General features: G+C 38.5%; 1 protein-coding gene across 1 annotated transcript in view; it reads left to right on the top strand.

Moving 5' to 3' along the window:
* The window catches only part of PPEF1 (protein phosphatase with EF-hand domain 1), a gene marked incomplete at both ends in the record, with an annotated part of 123834 nt that overhangs the window by 85767 nt on the left and 16981 nt on the right, over positions 1–21086 (top strand). The window contains 4 exons of the mRNA XM_082864221.1: positions 37–186; positions 4651–4797; positions 12606–12791; positions 14158–14300. Of these exons, the coding sequence (XP_082720347.1) occupies positions 37–186; positions 4651–4797; positions 12606–12791; positions 14158–14300 (626 nt within the window). The remainder of the gene's footprint in view (positions 1–36; positions 187–4650; positions 4798–12605; positions 12792–14157; positions 14301–21086) is intronic.

The following is a 21086-nucleotide window of genomic DNA, read 5'->3' on the forward strand; positions in this document are numbered from 1 at the left end:
TCAGAAAAACAAACTTACTCAAGCTCTTACTTACAGCTACATGGGAAAAAAATCTTACAAGTCTTGGAAGACATCTATACCTGGCTCCCAATTGGTACAATCATTGACAATGAAATCCTGGTCATACACGGAGGGATATCAGAGTCCACAGACTTGAATTTACTCCACCGTATAGAAAGAAACAAAGTAAGAAGCAGTGTTTGCATGAATGTTGTCTCAGAGATTTATAAAGGGATACATACCTCCCTTCATTTATTATTTTGTATTGATTCGTGTTTTAGTGGTTGCTGTAACTGAAAAGATTAGTAAAAATTTTAAGAAAATCTATGATTGCATGATAAGGAACTAAATGGATAACTTCTATATATGGAAAATGCATTGTTAAAAATTCATGGTGAGGGCTTCCCTGGTGGCGCAGTGGTTGAGAGTCCGCCTGCCGATGCAGGGGACACGGGTTCGTGCCCCGGTCCGGGAAGATCCCACATGCCGTGAAGCGGCTGGGTCCGTGAGCCATGGCCCCTGAGCCTGCGCGTCCGGAGCCTGTGCTCCGCAACAGGAGGGGCCACAACAGTGAGAGGCCCGCGTACCGCACAAAAAAAAATTCATGGTGAAAGTGGAAAAATGAGGAAATATCGGCATTTCGTATAGTTTCTAAAAGTGAAAAATCCTGATTTTTGAAAAGTTAAAATTTGTACTTAATTAATTAAAGGTGTGGTAAAATATACAAAACATAAAATTTACCACTTTAACCATTTTTAAGTGTATAGTTCAGTGACATTAAGTACTTTCACATTGTTCTGCAACCATCACTACTGACACCACCATCCATTTCTAAAACTTTCATCTTCCCAGACTGAAACTCTACCCATTAAACAGACTCCCCATTCTACCTTCCCCAGCCCTCGGCATTCTGTCTTCTGTCTCTATGAATTTGACTGCTGTAGGTGCCTCATAGAAATGGAATCATACAGCAATTTATTTCTGAATTGGTGTGATTTCCCTTATATATTCCAAATGGCTCAGGGTAATCTGGGGGGGAATATTTTAATATTTCAACTTAAGCAATCATATTCAATACAGCAGAAGCAGAGCAGGAATATGTATTGACACTCTGAGGGTAGTGGGTGTGGGGGGCCTGTGAAGCTCCCAGCCGTAGTGAACAGCGTCTTTGGCTGGGCCTTGCAGAGTGACTGCAATCGTCTTCCGCCTGTACCAGAGCCCAGCCAACACTCCCAGACTAGGGGGTAGACGGGGTGCCAGGTGGGCATGAGGACCAGTGGCAGCTCTGGAGCCAGGTGATCTTGTACGGTCCTAGTGAGAAACCTAAACCCTTACTCCTCAGGACTGATAATCGACTTCCAACCAATCTAAGCAAGTGGGGTCTAGAGCTAGAATTTAATTTGATATGGACAGAAATGTGATTCCTGTTCACCTTGAGGTTTTTTTTTTTTAATATTTATTTATTTATTTTTGGCCGCTTTGGGTCTTAGGTGGCACGCGGGCTCCGGAGTGCGTGGGCTTTGTAGTTGCAGCATGTGGGCTCTGTAGTTGTGGCGCGTGAGCTTAGTTGCCCCGCGGCACGTGAGATCTTAGTTCCCCGACCAGGGATCGAACTGGCGTCGCCTGCGTTGCAAAACAGATTCTTAACCACTGGACCACCAGGGAAGTCCCACCTTGAGTTTTTAGAGCCCTTATGCCTTTATACACATATAAATGATAATATTGTTGCTAACTCCTTCTCATCCTTTTAATTTCAGCTTAAATATACACCCCTCCTCTGGAAAGCCATCCATGACCTCCACACTAGATCAGGTCCCCTTCTGTGTGCTTTCAAGCCCCTTGTACATATCCTTCATAAAAGTTACCAAAATTAAATAAGCAGTTGTAGTACTGTTTGTTTACCATCCTCCCCTGCTTCTCTAGTTCACTGATACAACCCCAGCACCAAGATGTAGTTAAGTATTAATTAATGTTTGTTGAATATCTCCTAAGAGGTTTAAGACCAAAGTAGGGCAAGTGTAAGATAAAACTGGAAAAAAATCTTTTTACAACCCCTTTCCTGATTCTGTGGTGATTTTGCATACCCCAGTCCCCAGCCTCACCCAGTGATGACCATACTCCTGGTTTACACCTGTTGTCTTGGTGTAGTTATTAATAGCACATCCCTTTACTCTCAAAAGTATCCCAGTTGCAGTAAATTTTAAGGTACCTAGTTTAAGGCACCTTTCTTATAATATCAGCAAACAGTCAAGCCAATAAGACGTTTCAATCAACATGGGGTAGTCACTGTTAACATAATGAGTGGATATGATTCTAGCCAGGAGCAAGGGAACATGATGTTTCTGTCAGTCAAATATCGGCAAGCACATGGCAGGAATGCAACAGTCCACCACCACTTGCCCTGTGACAACAGCGCTAATCAGCCATGGCAGCCGGTACCAAATGATCAGATTGAAAACTTTTCCTTTCCTGAGGTTAGCCTGAGAAGCCTGGCCTCTCTAGGGCTATTTGAGATATTAAGAGCATGTGTCTGGAATGCCCATTACTGTCTCTGTGGAGACCCTAAATTGAGAGCCACCTTAACCTAGCAAACACCATGGAGCTCTGATATCAGACAGATGTAGCTAGCATTACATCCATTACATCCTGCTTCTGCCACTTCCTGGCTGGGTGACTGGGCAAGCTGCCAACGATTTCTAAGCCTCAGTTTCCACATGTATACATTGAAGCTAAAAATACCTACTGTATTGAATTGTTGATTAAATATAATTACCTATATGAAGAAAATGGCATAGAGTAAGCTTTGAACATAACTCTCTTCTGCAACTCTCTCCTCTTTTTCCTGATACTTAAAACTAAGGTTTGAATTTCAGTCACCAAGACAGACCCTGGGGAGAAATTTTGGGGCCAGGAATTTTACCAGGATACCTCAAATTTCACCCCTTTTGGGGATCATTGTTCCACCTACTGAAAAGACTGGCTTTAAAGGTAGAAATTTGACTTGTGTATTTTTTGTCTACCCTGCCTAGAGTGAAGTTGAACTGGTAGCACGTGCTTGTTGTGTGAAATGTAATTGAACTGTAATGAAAGTAGTAGGTTCAAGCCTTTGGAACTCTACCAGATGAGATACAAAAACAGGTTTTCAAGTTCAGTTTTATAACCCCCACTTGCCCATCTGTTTGGACCCTCCAAGTGTAGGGGTGACCATGCTTCCTGGTTGATACCTGCTGTTATGGTATAATTGTTAATAGGAGAGGGGTAGGGTTGGGGGAACCTGATGACAACCTCCATTCTAGGTTCATTAAAGGTATTTTGTAAGGTAGGCAGGTTAGGGAGGAGGGTGAGTGCAGAGGGACAGAGAAGGAAGACTCTATAACACTAAGACTGGTTTAGTATTTTTCAAACTCCCTGGCAGGGGTTGTGAGAAGGGATGGCTAGTAGGACCCCCAGGAGAGAATGATGATGTGGTACCTTAGCAGGGACTGGACAAAGTATCCTGATCCCAAGTGGCCTTGAAAACGGTGGAGCCACATGTACTTAAGAGACCATGTGGTTTTGCCCTGCCTGATGACCTTATCAGAAGTGAGTTGTGTGGAGCCACGTCCAGACTGTCCTCCCAGAATATTCTGCTCTGCCTAAGACCTGGCGACATTTGCTGGTGGGGAGACAGGGAGGGTAGGCTGTGAACTCACTAATAATAGCTGAAATTGAACTCCAACCATCTCAATGAGACAGGACCTCAGAATAAGGTTCAATTTTATTTTTGAAAAACAAAGGTAAGATTTTTATATACACCCTAGTTTATAGAAGAAGCTTAAGTGCCTACCACAGAGAATTGTCCATCACTGAACTAAGGTCACCAATGTAACAGAAGTATTATTTCAAATTGTTTTGTATAAAGGTATGGTACTGCAAAGAAACAAGTATAAAATTACAGTCTCAAGTTATGTAAGGGAATGTAGAAGGGATTATAGTAATTGATGTACTATCAGAGAGATATTTTATTTCCAAAGAAATACATTGCCTTTGTTACTAGGATTAGAGAATGTAATCAATTGCTTGCAGGTCAGACTGAGAACCCAGTGCATTTAAGTTGAAGGGCTTCTGAAGTTTTCAACTTATGTCCCCTTTGTGCACTTTCCTAGGCACAGATGTACTTTCTCTCATTTCTCCTGGAAAACACAGCAAAAGGAAAAGCAACCATCCTCTTGAGATGTTTCTGAACTCTAGGCCTGTTAGTTCTCTCTCTTAGCCCCATGTATAGATAAAGGCTCAGAGGGAGACTAGTTTTCCCTTAGCATCTTCTTTTTCCTGTCAGGACGCCACAGAACATATCTCTACTGATATCTGTGCCTCTGGGGTCTTTTAGAAACTCTAATGGGAAACTTTCCCTTAGGACAGTATCTCTTTTTGAAAAATGTACAAACAGAACTTAACAGCCCCACTTTTAGAGATCAGTTGATCAATAAGATGAAGGAGGTAGGTGAGATGGAAAAGGGGACCATGAGGTAGGTGAGATGGAAAAGGGGACCATGTGTTTTCCATTGGGTCAAGGCACAACAATATAGACAGAATAGCAACTAGTGCTGAAGCTTTTACATGCAGCACCCTGAGCATAGGGTTTGGCTAAAGCATAAATTTGTTTTGTAGTTGAAATCTGTGCTGATGCCACCAATTCCAATAGATGGAGACCATGCTACTGAGAAGGGAAATAAAGTAGGTACAACCATTACAGCTCGGGGAATCAGAACAAATGGATCCCTTTCTGAACAATTAACAAAGCATGAATGGGAACAGGTAAGTAATCAAACTCTTCACTAAAGTGGCAGTGAAGATGCAGCATAGATGATGTTGTTCTAATAATATACAAAAAGTGACTTACCTTTCTAAGCAGATCATATCCTTCTCTCTAAATTCATTACTATATTTTTAATAGCTTAATTGAAATATCATTCAAATACCATATTTAAATGGTATTTAAAGTATATAATTCATTGGGTTTGGTATATTCACGATGTTGTACAACTATCCCCACAATCTAATTTTAGAACATTTTCATACCTGAAAAAGGTACTTGACATACCTATTACCAGTCACTTCCCATTCTCTCCCCACCCCTGACCACCATCCCTGCACACTTAGCCCACCACTAATCTCCTTTTTAAAAAAAAAAAATTATTTATTTATTTGGTTGTGCCAGGTCTTAGTTGCATCAGGTGGGCTCCTTAGTTGTGGCACATGGGCCCCTTAGTTGCAGCCGACAGTCTTTTTAGTTGTGGCATGCGGACTCTTCCTTGCAACATGCATGTGGGATCTAGTCCCCTAACCAGGGACCAAACCCGGGCCCCCTGCACTGGGAGCACGGAGTCCTATCCACTGTGCCACCAGGGAAGTCCCACCACTAATCTCCTTTTGGTCTTAATAGATTTCTCTATTCTGGACATATTATAGAAATGGATTCATACAGTATGTGATCTTTTGTCTGTGGCTCCTTTTACTCAGTCACAGTAGAAGAAGTGCTTTTGCTTTGTGCCTTTGGTGTTGTATCTAAGAAGCCATCGCCTAACCCCAAATCATAAAGATTTATTTCTATGTTTTCCTCTGAGAGTTTTATAGTTTTAGTTCTTACGTCTAGGTGTCTAATCCATTTTGAGTTAATTTTTGTGTATGGTGTGAGGTAGGTGTCCAAATTGATTTTATTACATGTGGATATCCAATTATCGCAGCACCATTTGTTAAAAAGACTTCCTCTCCTTGAATTTTCTTGACACCCTTCCGAAAAATCAATTGACTATAAATATGAAGGTTTATTTCTAGACTCTTAATTCTATTCCATGATCTATATGTCTATCTTTTTATCATTACTACAGAGTTTTGATTACTATAGCTTTGTAGAAAGTTTTGAAACTGGGAAGTGTGAGTTCTCCACTTTTATTCTTCTTTTTCAAGATTATTTTGATTATTCTGGGTCCCTTGAATTTCCATATGAACTTTAGAATCAGCTTGCCAATTTCTACCAAAAAAGAGCTGGGATTTTGGTAGGGATTGCCTTGAATCCATGGATCAATTTGGTTACTATTGCAATCTTAACAATATTATATCTTTAATTTCATGAAGGTGGGATGTCTTTCCATTTGTTTAGATCTTTAATTTCAGCAGTGTTTTGTAATCACGTACAGTGAGGCACTTGTTAAAGTTATTCCTAGTTTATTCCCAAATATTTTTGATGCTATTGTAAATAGAATTGTTTTCTTAATTGCATTTTGGATTGTTCATTTCTGGTATACATTGACTTTTGTATACTTATCTCATGTTGTGAACCTTGATAAACTTGTTTGTTCATTCTAATGGTTTTTAGTGGATTCCTTGGGACTTTGTATAAACAAGAGCATGTTATCTGTGAATAAAGATAGTTTTGCTTCTTCCTTTCCAATCAAGCAGTCTTTGATTTCTTCTTTTTTTTTTTGTGCTGTACGCGGGCCTCTCACTGTTGTGGCCTCTCCCGTTGCAGAGCACAGGCTATGGACGCGCAGGCTCAGTGGCCATGGCTCACGGGCCCAGCCACTCCGCGGCATGTGGGATCTTCCTGGACCGGGGCACGAACCCGTGTCCCCTGCATCGGCAGGTGGACTCTCAACCACTGCGCCACCAAGGAAGCCCCTTTTATTTCTTTTTCTTGCTTCATTGCCCTGTCTAGAACCTCTAGTACAGTGTTGAAAAATAGAAGTGGTGAGAGTAGACATCATTGTCTAATTCCTAATATTAGGGGGAAGCATTCAGTCTTTCCCATTAAGTATATTAGCTGTTTGTCCGTCTATTACCTACCCTTCATCAGATTGAGGAATTTCTCTTCTGTGCCTACTTTCTTGAGTGTTTCTACTATGAAAGAGTGTTGGACTTTGTCAGTGCTTTTCAGTATCTATTAGGACGATCATGTATTGTTTGTCCTTTATTCTACTAATGTGGTGTATTACATTGGTTGATTTCAGACGTTAAACCAACCTTACATTTCTGGGATAAATCCAACTTGGTCATGGTGTATAATCCATTTTGTATGTTGCTGGCTTCACTTTGATACTTTTCGAGGCTTTTTTCTTTGTAGGCAGTTTAAAAATTACTAATTCAGTCTTCTTTCTTGCTATAGTTCTATTCAGATTTTCTACTTCTTCTTGAGTAGTTTGTATCTTGGTATCCTTGATAGCTTGTATCTTCCTTGAAATTTGTCCATTTCATCTAATTTATCTAATTTGTTGGCCTAAAGTTGTTTGTAATATATACATATATGTGAAATATATATATATATTAAAAATTTTTTTTTAATATCTGCAAGGTTGGTAGTGATGTCTCCTCTTTCATTTCTGATTTTAGTAATTTGAGTCTCTTTTTTTCTTGGTCGGTCTCGCTAAGGTTTGTCAATTTTATTGGTCTTTTCAAAGAATCAACTTTTGGGTTTATTGACTTTTCTCTATTGTTTTTTATTCTCTCCTTCACTTATTTCTGCTCTAATCTTTATTATTTCCTTCCTTCTGATTTAGATTTATTTTGCTCTTCTTTTTCTAGTTTCCTAAGGTGAGAGGTAGTATCACTGATTTGAACTCTTTTTCCTTTGCTAATGAAGCTGTAAGTTTCCCTTAAGTACTGCTTTAGCTCCATCTTGTAAGTTTTGCTGTATTGTGCTTTAGTTTTCAATCATCTCAAAGTATTTTCTAATTTCTCTGGTGATTTCTTCTTTAACCTATATGTTTTTTAGGAATATGTTGTTTAATTTCTGTATATTTGTGCATTTCCCATATTTCCTTCTCTTAATTATTTCTGCTTGAATTTACTTGTGGTTGGAGACCATACTCAGCATGATTAAAATCCTTTTAAAACTTATTGAGGCTTTTTTTTTAATGCTCTAGCATATGGTCTATCTTGGAAAATGCTCCATGTGCTCTTGAGAAGAAAATGTATTCTGTTCTTATTCAGTGAAGTGTTATATATATATAGCTGTGTTTTAATAGAATATTTATAATAATTGGTTTGAAATCCTTGTCTGCTAAGTCAACTTCTAATCCCCTCAAAGGCAATTTCAATTGTCTGCTTATTTTCCCCTGTGTGTGTGTGTGTGTGTGTGTGTGTGTGTGTGTGTGTGTGTGTGTGTGTGTTTGCATGTCTTGTAATTTTTTGTTGAAAACTGGATATTTTAGGTAATACAGTAACTCTAATTATTTCCATGCTCCTCTAGGGCTTGTTATTATTTGCTTTCTTGCTCATTTATTTGTTTAGTGGCTTCCCTGGACTAGTTTGGTTAAGTCTACACCCCGAGCTACACCCTGAGCGTGGAGTCTTAACCACTGGACTGCCAGGGAAGTCCCTAAAATGTGATTTCTGGTATAAAATAATCCCTAATCAATGAGGAGAAAGAGAGGCGGGAGGATAGAGAGAGAGAGGAAGAGGTAATAAGAGAGAAATAGAATTAATCACTGGCTTGTGCATTCAAAGTATTTAGAAATCAAAGAAGTATAAGAGGCATCCTATAGCAAGTAGGAAAAGATGCCTCCTTAAATTTTGATATCTAAATTCCAAAGACCAAAGGTTATAGTGAATAAAAAGGATGATGCCAGAAAGATTGGAGTTGAACAAGAAGAAAATCAGGGAGTCTGGAAGCTTGGATGAGTTAGAATTGTAGAGAGATGGAGCCTTAAGAAGTGGGAGGAAGGAAACTGGTGGTCATTATTCTGTAATAGAACCTCCCCTCACCCCAACAATGTAGATGAAGCATCTTACAGACTCAGTGTACATGACTGGAGCTGACACAGGGTAAAATTGACCAGAATCTCATTCCCAATATTTTAATAATTTCAGTTGTACCTTTAATTTTCTTTCCTCATTTCCTGGTATATCATGGACATGCACACTTCAGTTAGCTAGAGTTGAAATTTCCAGGTAAAAACAGATTTCACAATTACTTTATTTCTTAATATCTGTGAGCTGTGTTGCAGTAAAGATCATAGGCTATTTGTTCCATACTCATGGAAGTGCATGATTCTTGGCAGAGTGCTGTAATTTAAATTTTATCTTATATTCCCTGAGATGTGGGGGATGTATGTATTCATAGCTGAGTCATCGTATAGAGACAAGCGTGACCTCTTCTTTCAGGACAGACTTGAAACAACAAAGAGACCAGAAAGGTTTAAAAAATAATTTTAATTATTTATGTCCTGAGTGACTCCCTTCTCTTAATCCACTTAACAAGTAAAATTTATTGAGTATCTACTATGTGTCAGGCACTGTTCTAAGCTTTTGAGAAAGTAAGTGACCTAAGATATATTCCCTCATGGAGTTTATGTTTTAGGGGGAGGAGCTAAATAATATGTATATATGAAGTTATTTATATAATATTACATATATAATTATATAACAATACCAAGTAACTATGTTAAGTGAGAAGTTCTATGGAAAAAATTAAAACTAGAACAAGGTTAGGGGAAACAGAGAACTGGAGGTAGGGGACAGAGGTGCAATTTTAAATAGGGTAGTCAGCTTCATTGAGAAGGCTCCCAAGAGTGAAATGGCTTTTTTGTAGTCACTTGGCTAGTCACTGAAAGATAGAGCAGGATTTGATCCCAGGTCTGACTTTAATGCCCATGCTCTTTTTCTGAAGGGAAAGATGATTTAAGAGTGATAGGAGAGGGCTTCCCTGTTGGCGCAGTAGTTGAGAGTCCGCCTGCCGATGCAGGGGACACGGGTTCGTGCCCCGGTCCGGGAAGATCCCACATGCCGTGGAGCGGCTGGGCCCGTGAGTCATGGCCCCTGAGCCTGCGCTTCCGGAGCCTGTGCTCCGCAACGGGAGAGGCCACAACAGTGAGGAGCCTGTGTACCGCAAAAAAAAAAAAAAAAAGAGTGATGGGAGATCTCAAGAAAGTAATGAACTACTCTAGTCTCCCCTCATCCAATGAGGCGATGGGTAGGCAAGGAGTAGGTATCTAAAGCCATCTAGGTACTTGGCTGGAAGGTTTGGACTGAGCACAGCTTTTAAGACGACATATTCAAAAGCTGGAAGGAGGACACATAACTAAGGGAAAATACAAAAGTGAATCTACAGTGTTAGTGTCTTAGAAGAGAAGCGTTTAGATACATCCTTCAGAGCTATTATCTCTCCCCAAAAGCATACTTTTGAAAACTGGATTACTTAAAACTGTAGGCAAGCATGGGACACTTGCAGGATTTATTTTGGATTTAGGAGGTGTAAAGGCTGAGACACAAATAGATTTTTGTTGACCAGGTCATACAAAAGTTGTCATTCAGTAAAAACCTTTCCAATCTTTGGTTTGAAAATTTTCAGGAAGGAATGTTGTAAATACTTATTCTTTCATGTACTCCCAAAGGCCCTTGCATTTCAGTGGATAGGATGTTGTTGAGAGGAAAGAGATTGTCTCTGCTGAGGAATTTGTTTCACCAACAAAGTGACTTTTATAGCATTTTTTGTTTGTGAGCCTCAGAATTAAATCTATATTGTCGTCACAGTCTCTGTAAAGTTTATGAATGAATGAATTCTGGGCAGAGAAAGGAAATGCAGAACTCATTGAATGGATGGTTCTGAAGAAGCTCCCTTCTATAAAATTGATACCCCTTATGACCCCTTATGACCTTGAACCAAAGAAAAATGAATGTTAGCTATATCTTCCTCATTTCACTGAGGAGTCAGCTAAGGCCCGAATAGGTTCCATGGTGACATAGGTGACACTTGAAGAGCTAACTCCATGGCCAGTGCTTATTCTAGTTTAACAGGGTCCCATCATATGTACATTTAACTTATGTAAATTTCAACTATATACATATGGCAAAAAGGAGAAAAAAGTATAAAATTTTAGTTTCATATAATTTATCATATGTTCTACATTATCACATATATAAAATATTCACACATCCATATGTCTGTATAGGGTTTTATATACAAAATCATGTATACTATGCTTTAAGAGTAATTTAGAAGGTTTTCCTGGGGTAATTTTGGCTGTAAATGACTTGCATCTTATGTAGGAATTTAAAAGTTAATCCCCTCCTTATAAAACACGCCTCCTTGTGTTCCATGTTTTCTCCTTCATTATACTAAAGGTCAGATCATGTCTCCCAGACATGAATTCATGGTGTAAGATTCAGATATGGCTCAGTTTCAAATGCAAGTGTTATTTTCATCATAATCACCAGCAAAGTAAATGGGTTCCATTATATTTATTTGTAGGGTAGGGTTGTGCCAGTGTTGGAATTCAGTGGGGGAGAAAGGAGAATCCTGATCTGCATCTTCTTAGGTGGTTTTAATTCTCACTTCAGTCAATCATCAAAAAAATCAATCATCTGCAAGTGTCCGGAATGTGCCTGGTGCACAGTTTCTCCAGTTCTGATGAGGTGCTTAGTATTCCAGAGAAGTTCTCCTACCAGTTCTGTTCTCTCCACCTCACTGTTTTTCCCCTCACTTATTTCTAGCTCCCCTTCAATACCAGACCTATAAATGGGTGTACAGTCAGGTTTAGTGGGACAACCATTTCTGGTCTTTTTAAGATCTGATTTGGACCCACTAGAATAACTGCACAACTTAAAATACATGCTTCTTCATGCCCTTCAAAGAAACATGTGGAAAATACAGTCTATTAGACTATGAAAAATTAGAAAATGAAGTCTGTTAGAACTTTGAGATATTTCACAAGCCATCTGGCCCAAATCTCTGATTTTAAAGAAAGTAAGACCCAAAGACTTTTCTCAAGGTTGCATAGCTTTAGCTACAAAGCTAGTTTTTCACACTACTGCTGAAGCTCCCATAGGAGATGTTTGAATAAAGAAACATTATATGTAGATCAGAGCTACAAACAGGGAGCCCCCAATTTTTTATGAAAAAATTATTAGAAACTTGGGTCTTCAGTCGTGAGCATCATGCAGGCTGCACTTGCCTCTTTCATCCCCACAAGGAAATGTTATGCTAATAACATACTTGTGGAAAACCAGTCAATGGCTAAGTGTACTGCTGAAGCTGAGAATGTGCTTATCAAGGAGGGCAAAAAGTGAAGGAGATGCTTTACAAGGTATTCTTGGGTGAACAGTTGCCTATATTTGTGATGGGGAAAAGGCTTTATCATGCTATGTACTCAACAGGACAAAAACCAGGGCCAAAACCATAGCTGGGAGACTTACCTTATCTCTTTGAACATATTAAAAACACCAAGTGCCTGTATGTTCACTGTGGGGAGCTACTTTCTCCTTTGAACATGGCAGTGAAGTTCTTTTTAAGAGAAAAGACCCTGTAGGTTAAGCAATTGTGAAGCAATTGCGATGGAATTAAAAAAAAAAAGAAAAGAAAAAGCCCAAGGGATGATCCTTCATGGTTACTAAGTACTGCTACATTGGTAATTGGGGATGGGTAGAAAGGGATTGTGGTGGCTATGGGCATTCACATTATTCTGGAAAAGATTCATGGAGGAGATGAGTGTGAAACAGTTTTGAAGGAGGAATGAGAAATAGTGAGACTTTGGGATAACTTGGGATAATATTTCTGGAAAAGAAGTTGGAATCTAGAAAGATAAACTCTCACTTGTAAGTGGCAGCCTAATCTGATTTGTTGTTCCAAGGTTATCGACATTCTGTGGAGTGATCCTAGAGGCAAAAGAGGCTGTTACCCAAATACAGGTCGAGGAGGGGGCTGCTATTTTGGACCAGACATTACCTCCAAGATTCTTAATAAATACCAGTTGAAGATGCTCATTAGGTCTCATGAATGTAAGCCCGAAGGGTATGAAATTTGCCATGATGGGAAGGTAAGCTAACAGTGTTGGTGACATCATCACAGACATCCTTCCCCTAAGCCTAGTCTTTCTTCACAGGATGTGTCTGACCTCGAAGCCCACGGGAAAATGTCTTCCCTAGGCCCAAAACAGAACTGCATGCTTTGGTAGATCACTGTCCCTCACCCTAAGAGATATTTGGTTTATTTCTCCGATCTTCCCTAATCCCAGAGATAGAAACTCTGACACATGGCACTAAGTACACACACAGAAAGGCTTTGTTCTGTGCTAATCGCAAGGCAAATCTCCAGTAGTGGGGTTAAGAATGTACTTATCGTCACTGAGCACAGAAAGGCAGCAGTGAATCCAGTTTGCTCTCTTTCACCTTTTGCACTTTCCCTGTGCAGAGCAGAGCCACAAAACATACTTCTCTTCTATTCACTGAGTAGGTGAGCTCTAGCAAGTCCCTCTCTCTGGGCAGTTTCGCTGCAGCCACTAAAATGGAATGCGTTGTGCTTCTTCAGTGGTGTCTGATAGGCTAGAGAGGCGAGGCCTGAGGAGCTGGTTTCTGGTCCCAGGTTGTCCTGGGATGCCCCCTTTTCTCATAGTGAACAGCAATAATTAAAAAGGAATACCAAATTGCATGGCCTTTCCTTCTATTTCAACACTTTTACTTTTCCTAACTCTTTTAGTTCATTGGAGGCTCATACTGACATTGCGAAATGGTAAGGCAAGTATTATTTAGGGTTTATTTGTAATAAGAAAACGGGAGAAAGTAGCAGTGGTTTGTCTGAAGTGACCTGCCCATTAGGGCAGGACTGGGCCTAAACCAGCTTTCCTGTCACTGACAAGTATTACCCTCCCAAGGCTCCCCATCCTCCCCCACGCCCCCAAGGCTGGTTCCTTCCCAACAGAGTGGCCATGGTCCCTTATCTAGCCACTATTTCTCTGACCTTAAAGCACTGGTTTTGTGGGGGGCCCTAAACCCTCTAAATCAGTCAGCTACAGACAAAAGAAAAGGACTGTGATACTAGACAAGTTTTATTTTGAATGCTCAAATAGCACAAGGAAAGAAAATAAAGGCTTTACCCCCTTGGAAAATTAGAATTTACAGAACTGAGCATTCAGGAGGATTGTAAGATACGGAACTGAAATTGTACACAAGATTGCTAGGCCATGCACTGTGGGGATGAGTGGCTAGAAGTTAGTACTCCTGGAGACAGTGATTTCAAAGCCTTGTTTCTCTTCAATGGAATCACAGGAAATCACATCAGACTTGGATGATTTGTATGGATTTTGAACTTTGATTTTTGCTTTTTAAGAATTGAGCTGTTTCTGACTTTATTGAAGGACCTTTTGAGAACTAACTCTATGTGAACCTCACACTCTCTTTAACCAGGTTATTACTGTATTTTCTGCATCTAATTATTATGAAGAAGGTAGCAATCGAGGAGCTTACATCAGAGTGAGTTCTGGTACGCCCCCCCGATTTTTCCAGTACCAAGTAACTAGGGCAACATGCTTGAGGCCTCTTTACCAAAGGTATGTATACTCTAAGGAGATTTTTGAGCTCTGGTACTAGTGACCAAGTAGAACCAGTCCAGAGTGACTAAGAGCAGCCACGGGAGTGAAGAAAATGACTTACTCGTTACTCATTGGTATAAACAAAATGGAAGTAATTCCAGAAGCCAAGTGGTGAATGCGCTCATATTTGAAACCAAGAGCAGCAATTTTCAATGTATACATCTCTTTAGATGGATAAAGCCATCAGCATCCACAAACAGTCCCTAATTGAACATAAGGAAAAGAAAGTCTCTGCACCCACCCACTCCTGTAACCTCCAGCCTTCTCTGCCCCCAGACAGCCCAGTCTGCTCTTGCCTCTTTGGCTCTTCTCTACCCAGAAGTGTATATGACTGAGTTGAGTATGTGTCTCTCTGTGATGGCATTCATAGCTTATCTCCCATTCCTCCCTTTGACATTATCTTTTTAATATTTTTTATATTATAGAATGAATATGTTTATTGTTAACAAGTGAGACAAAACAAAGATGTATAAAGAAAATGTTAATGATCTTCCCTCCCAGTAATTCTTTTCCTCAGAGGCAACTGAAATTAATAGCCTAGAGAGGATCCTTCCACCCTCTTCTCCTTGCTCCTACAAAAATAGACAAGCAATTACTCATTCATTGAATTAAAAAAATGTTGAGCACCTACTATGTGTCAGACACTGTTCTAGGCACAGATGATATTGAAATAAACAAAATAGGCAAAAGTCTTTTCCCTCATCAAAGCATATCCCTGTGGGAGGAGAAAGGCAGTAAACAACATACATACTTTTTTTTTTAAACAAAGATAGAATCACACTGCACGGTCTATTCTGCAACTGACTCTTTCCCTAAAGATTATATCGTGAACATTACTCCAAGTTCATACATATAGACCTAACTCATTCTTTTTGATAGATGCATAATATTCTGTAGTATATGTATACCATAACAATTATGGATAGCTAAATCGTATTCAACTGATGGCCATCCAGATTGGTTCTAGGGTTTTGTACTTAAAAGCAATACTATAACAAACATTCCTCTGTGTGTGTGTGTGTCTGTCTGTCTGTGTGTACATATATATATACACATATCCATAAGTTTTTAGTGCTTTTTTTACATAAGATTTCAAAATATACGATTTATAATGTTTAAAATTTGCTAGATACTCCAAAAGAGTTGTAACAATTAACAATCTGGAAAACAACATATTAATTTCTCCACATCCTCATTAGTCTCATAAGTTATTACTCTTCTTAATTTTTGCCAAGCTGATGGATAAAAATGATAAATCTCATTGTTTTAATTAGCATATTTTAGACAGCTGAGTTTACCCATCTTGTATTTTTGAACATTGCATTTTCTTTTCTTTGAATTTCTTGTTTATAGTATTCCCCTATTTTATATTGCGCTGTTTGTCATTTTCTGATAAATTTTTAGGAATTGTTTGCATAGAAGGGATGGAGGATTTTTATGGGCATGATGCATATATTTTGTTGGTGTCTTGATTTTGCTTTATTCTATGAAATCACATTTTATAATTTCATTATAACTTTTGGATTTTCCCCTTCAGTAGAAAAATGTCTCCACATAAATTTTATACACACACACACACACACACACACACACACACACATATATTACATATATATATATTACATATATATTTGTAATTTATTTTAACAGCTTTGTTGAAAGTTTACCAAATTATACAATTCAATGATATTTGGTATATTTACAGAGTTGTGTAACATCACCATAAACTAATTTTTGAACATTTGTTCCATCCTAAAAAGAAAACTTGTATCCATTAGTAGTCACTCATCATTATCGCCTCCCCATCCCTGGCCACCGCCCCCCACATCACAACTCTAGTTAACCACTAATCTACTTTCTGTCCCTATAGATTTGCCTATTCTGGAAATGTCATGTAAATAGGATTACACAATATGTGGTCTTTTGTGACTAGCTTCTTTTTCTTAGCACAGTGCTTTTGAGGTTCATTCATGTTGTAACATGTGTCAGTACTTCAGTCCTTTTAATGGCTGAATAACATTCCATTGTATCAATAGACCTCATTTTCTTTGTCCATTTATCAGCTAATAGAAATGTGGGTTGTTTCCACTTTTTGGCTACTATGAATAATGTTGTTTTGAACGTTGGTGGACAGGGTTTTGTGTATACATTTGTTTTCATTTCTCTTGGGTATATACATGAAAGTGGAATTGCTGGCTTATATAGTAATGGTTATGTTTAACATTTTGAGGAACTTGCAAGCTTTTTTCCCAAGGGGATGAACAATTTTACATTCCCACCAGCAATGTATGAAGATTCCAATTTCTCCACATCCTTGACAACCCTTGTTATGATCTGTCTTTTTGATTATAGCCATCTTAGTGGATGTGAGGTAGGAACTCTTGGTTTTGATTTACATTTCCCTCATGACCAATGACTTTGAGGATCTTTTCATGTTCTTTTTGGGCATTTGTATATCTTCTTTAGTGAAATGTCTCTTTCAGATCCTTTTTCCATTTTCAATTGAGTAACTACTCTTTTTATTATTGCATTGTAAGAGTTATTCATATATCCTATATTCATGTCACTTATTAGATATATGATTTGCAAATAGTCTCTTCCATTCTATGGGATGTCTTTTCACTTTCTTGATGTTATTATTTGCAGCACAAAAGTTTTTAATTTTGATGAAATCCAATATATCTGTTTTCTCTTTTCTGCTTGTGATGAGGTATCTAAGAACCAACTGCCTAAGTCAAAGTCATGAGGCTTTATTCCTATGTTTTCTTCTGAGAATTTTATAGATTATTTTTATAGATTAAGTTCTTATATTTGGATATCTGATCCATTTTGAGTTAATTTTTGTGTATAGTGTGAGGTAAGGGTCCAACCTTATTCTTTAAAATGTGGATATTCAATTTTCCCAGCAACATCAGTGGGAAAGACTATCCTTCCTCTATTTGACTGTCTTGGCACAGTTGTCAAAAATTAATTGACCATAAAGGTATGGGTTTATTTCTGAACTTTAAGTTGTACTCCATTGACCTATATGACTATCGTAATGTGAGTAACACCCTGTCTTGATTACTGTAGCTTTTTGGTAACTTTGAAATTGGGAAAAATGAGTTGAATTTGAGTCTTCTTTTTTAAGATTGTTTTCCATGTGATTTTAGAATCAGCTTGTCAACTTATGCAAAAATGCCCACTGGGATTTTGATAGGGATTATTTTGAATATGTAATATCAATTTCGGGCTATTGCCATTTTAACAATATTAAATATTCCAGTCCATATTGTTCTATTTATTTTGATCTTCTTTAATTTCCTTGAAAAATATTTTGTGCTTTTCAGTGTGCAAGTCTTGGACTTCCTTTGTTAAATTCATTTCTAAGTGTTTTATTCTTTTTGGTGCTGTAGTAAGTGGGATTGTTTTTTTTTTAATCTTTAAATTTAATTTAATTTATTTTTTTATACAGCAGGTTCTTGTTAGTCATCAATTTTATACACATCAGTGTATACATGTCACTCCCAATTGCCCAAATCATCACACCCCCACCCCCACCCGCCAGCAGCTTTCTGCCCTTGGTGTCCATACGTTTGTTCTCTACATCTGTGTCTCAACTTCTGCCCTGCAAACCAGTTCATCTGTACCATTTTTCTAGGTTCCACGTACATGCATTAATATACAATATTTGTTTTTCTCTTTCTGACTTACTTCACTCTGTATGACAGTCTCTACATCCATCCACATCTCAACAAATGACTCAATTTCGTTCCTTTTTATGACTGAGTAATATTCCATTGTATATATGTACCACATCTTCTTTATCCATTTGTCTGTCAATGGGCATTTAGGTTGCTTCCATGACCTGGCTATTGTAAATAGTGCTGCAATGGACATTGGGGTGCATGTGTCTTTTTTTTTTTTAATTTATTTTATTTATTCTTTTTTTTGGCTGTTTTGGGTCTTCATTGCTGCGTGCGGGCTTTCTCTAGTTGAGGCGAGCGGGAACTACTCTTCATTGTGGTGCGCAGGCTTCTCACTGCAGTGGCTTCTCTTGCTGTGGGGCATGGGTTCCAGGCACACAGGCTTCAGTAGTTGTAGCACATGGGCTCAGTAGTTGTGGCTCACGGGCTCTAGAGCACAGGCTCAGCAGTTGTGGCACACGGGCTTAGTTGCTCCGCAGCATGTGGGATCTTCCCAGACCAGAGCTCGAACTCATGTCCCCTGCATTGGCAGGTGGATTCTTAACCACTGCGCCACCAGGGAAGCCCGCATGTGTCTTTTTGAATTATGGTTTTCTCTGGGTATATGCCCAGTAGTGGGATTGCTGGATCATATGGTAATTCTATTTTTAGTTTTTTAAAGAACCTCCATACTGTTCTCCATAGTGGCTGTATCAGTTTACATTCCCACGAACAGGGCAAGAGGGTTCCCTTTTTTCCACACCCTCTCCAGCATTTGTTCGTAGATTTTCTGATGATACCCATTCTCACTGGTGTGAGGTGATACCTCATTGTAGTTTCAATTTGCATTTCTCTAATAATTAGTGAGGTTGAGCAGCTTTTCATGTGCTTCTTGGCCATCTGTATGTCTTCTTTGGAGAAATGTCTATTTAGGTCTTCTGCCCATTTTGGATTGGGTTGTTTGTTTCTTTAATTTTGAGCTGCATGAGCTGTTTATATATTTTGGAGATTAATCCTTTGTCCGTTGATTAGTTTGCAAATATTTTCTCTCAGCCTGAGGGTTGTCTTTTCGTCTTGTTTATGGTTTCCTTTGCTGTGCAAAAGCTTTTAAGTTTCATTAGGTCCCATTTGTTTATTTTTGTTTTTATTTCCATTACTCTAGGAGGTGGATCAAAAAAGATCTTTATGTGATTTATGTCAAAGAGTGTTCTTCCTATGGTTTCCTCTAAGAGTTTTATAGTGTCCAGTCTTACATTTAGGTCTTGAATTCATTTTGAGTTTATTTTTGTGTTTGGTGTTAGCGAGTGTTCTAATTTCATTCTTTTATATGCAGCTGTCCAGTTTTCCCAGCACCCCTTATTGAAGTGACTGTCTTTTCTCCATTGTATATCCTTGCCTCCTTTGTCATAGATTAGTTGACCATAGGTACATGGGTTTATCTCCAGGCTTTCTATCTTGCTCCATTGACCTATGTTTCTGTTTTTGTGCCAGTACCATATTGTCTTGATTACTGTAGCTTTGTAGTATAGTCTGAAGTCAGGGAGTCTGATTCTTCCAGCTCCGTTTTTTTCCCTCAAGACTGCTTTGGCTATTCAGGGTCTTTTGTGTCTCCATACAAATTTTAAGATTTTTTGTGCTAGTTCTGTAAAAAATGCCATTGGTAATTTGATAGGGATTGCATTGAATCTGTAGATTGCTTTGGGTAGTATAGTCATTTTCACAATGTTGATTCTTCCAATCCAAGAACATGGTATATCTCTCCATCTGTCAGTACCATCTTTAATTTCTTTCATCAGTGTCTTATAGTTTTCTGCATATAGGTCTTTGTCTCCCTAGGTAGGTTTATTCCTCGGTATTTTATTCTTTTTGTTGCAGTGGTAAATGAGAGTGTTTCCTGAATTTCTCTTTCAGATTTTTCATCATTAGTGTATAGGAATGCCAGCGATTTCTGTGCATTAATTTTGTATCCTGCAACTTTACCAAATGCATTGATTAGCTCTAGTAGTTTTCTCGTGGCATTTTTAGGATTCTCTATGTATAGTATCATGTCATCTGCAGACAGTGACAGTTTTACTTCTTCTTTTCCAATTTGTATTCCTTTTATTTCTTTTTCTTCTCTGATTGCCGTGGCTAGGACTTCCAAAACTATGTGGAATAATAGTGGTGAGAGTGGACATCCTTGTCTTGTTCCTGATCTTAGAGGAAATGCTTTCAGTTTTTCACCTTTGAGAATGATGTTTGCTGTGGGTTTGTCATACATGGCCTCTATTATGTTGAGGCAGGTTCCCTCTATGCCCACTTTCTAGAGAGTTTTTATCATAAATGGGTGTTGAATTTTGTCAGAAGCTTTTTCTGCATCTATTGAGATGATCATATGGTTTTTATTCTTCAGTTTGTTAATATGGTATATCACTTTGATTGATTTGCATATATTGAAGAATCCTTGCATCCCTGGGATAAATCCCACTTGATCATGGTGTATGATCCTTTTAATGTGTTGTTGGATTCTGTTTGCTAGTATTTTGTTGAGGATTTTTGCATCTATATTCATCAGTGATATTGGTCTGTAATTTTCTTTTTTTTTAGTATCTTTGTCTGGTTTTGGTATCAGGGTGATGGTGGCCTCATAGAATGAGTTTGGGAGTGTTCCTTCCTCTACAGTTTTGGATGAGTTTGAGAAGGATGGGTGTTAGCGCTTCTCTAAATGTTTGATAGGATTCACCTGTGAAGCCCTCTGGGCCTGGACTTTTGTTTTTTGGAAGATCTTTAATCACAGTTTCATTACTTGTGATTGGTCTGTTCATATTTTGTATATCTTCCTGGTTCAGTCTTGGAAGGTTATACCTTTCTAAGAATTTGTCCATTTCTTCCAGGTTGTTCATTTTTTTGGCATAGAGTTGCTGGTAGTAGTCTCTTAGGATGCTTTGTATTTCTGTGGTGTCTGTTGTAACTTCTCCTTTTTCATTTGTAATTTTATTGATTTGAGTTTTCTCCCTCTTTTCTTGATGAGTCTGGCTAATGGTTTATCTATTTTGTTTATCTTCTCAAAGAACCAGCTTTTAGTTTTAATGATCTTTGC

This window comes from Leucopleurus acutus, assembly GCF_964270905.1.
Source record: "Leucopleurus acutus genome assembly, chromosome: X".
NCBI lineage: Eukaryota > Metazoa > Chordata > Mammalia > Artiodactyla > Delphinidae > Leucopleurus > Leucopleurus acutus.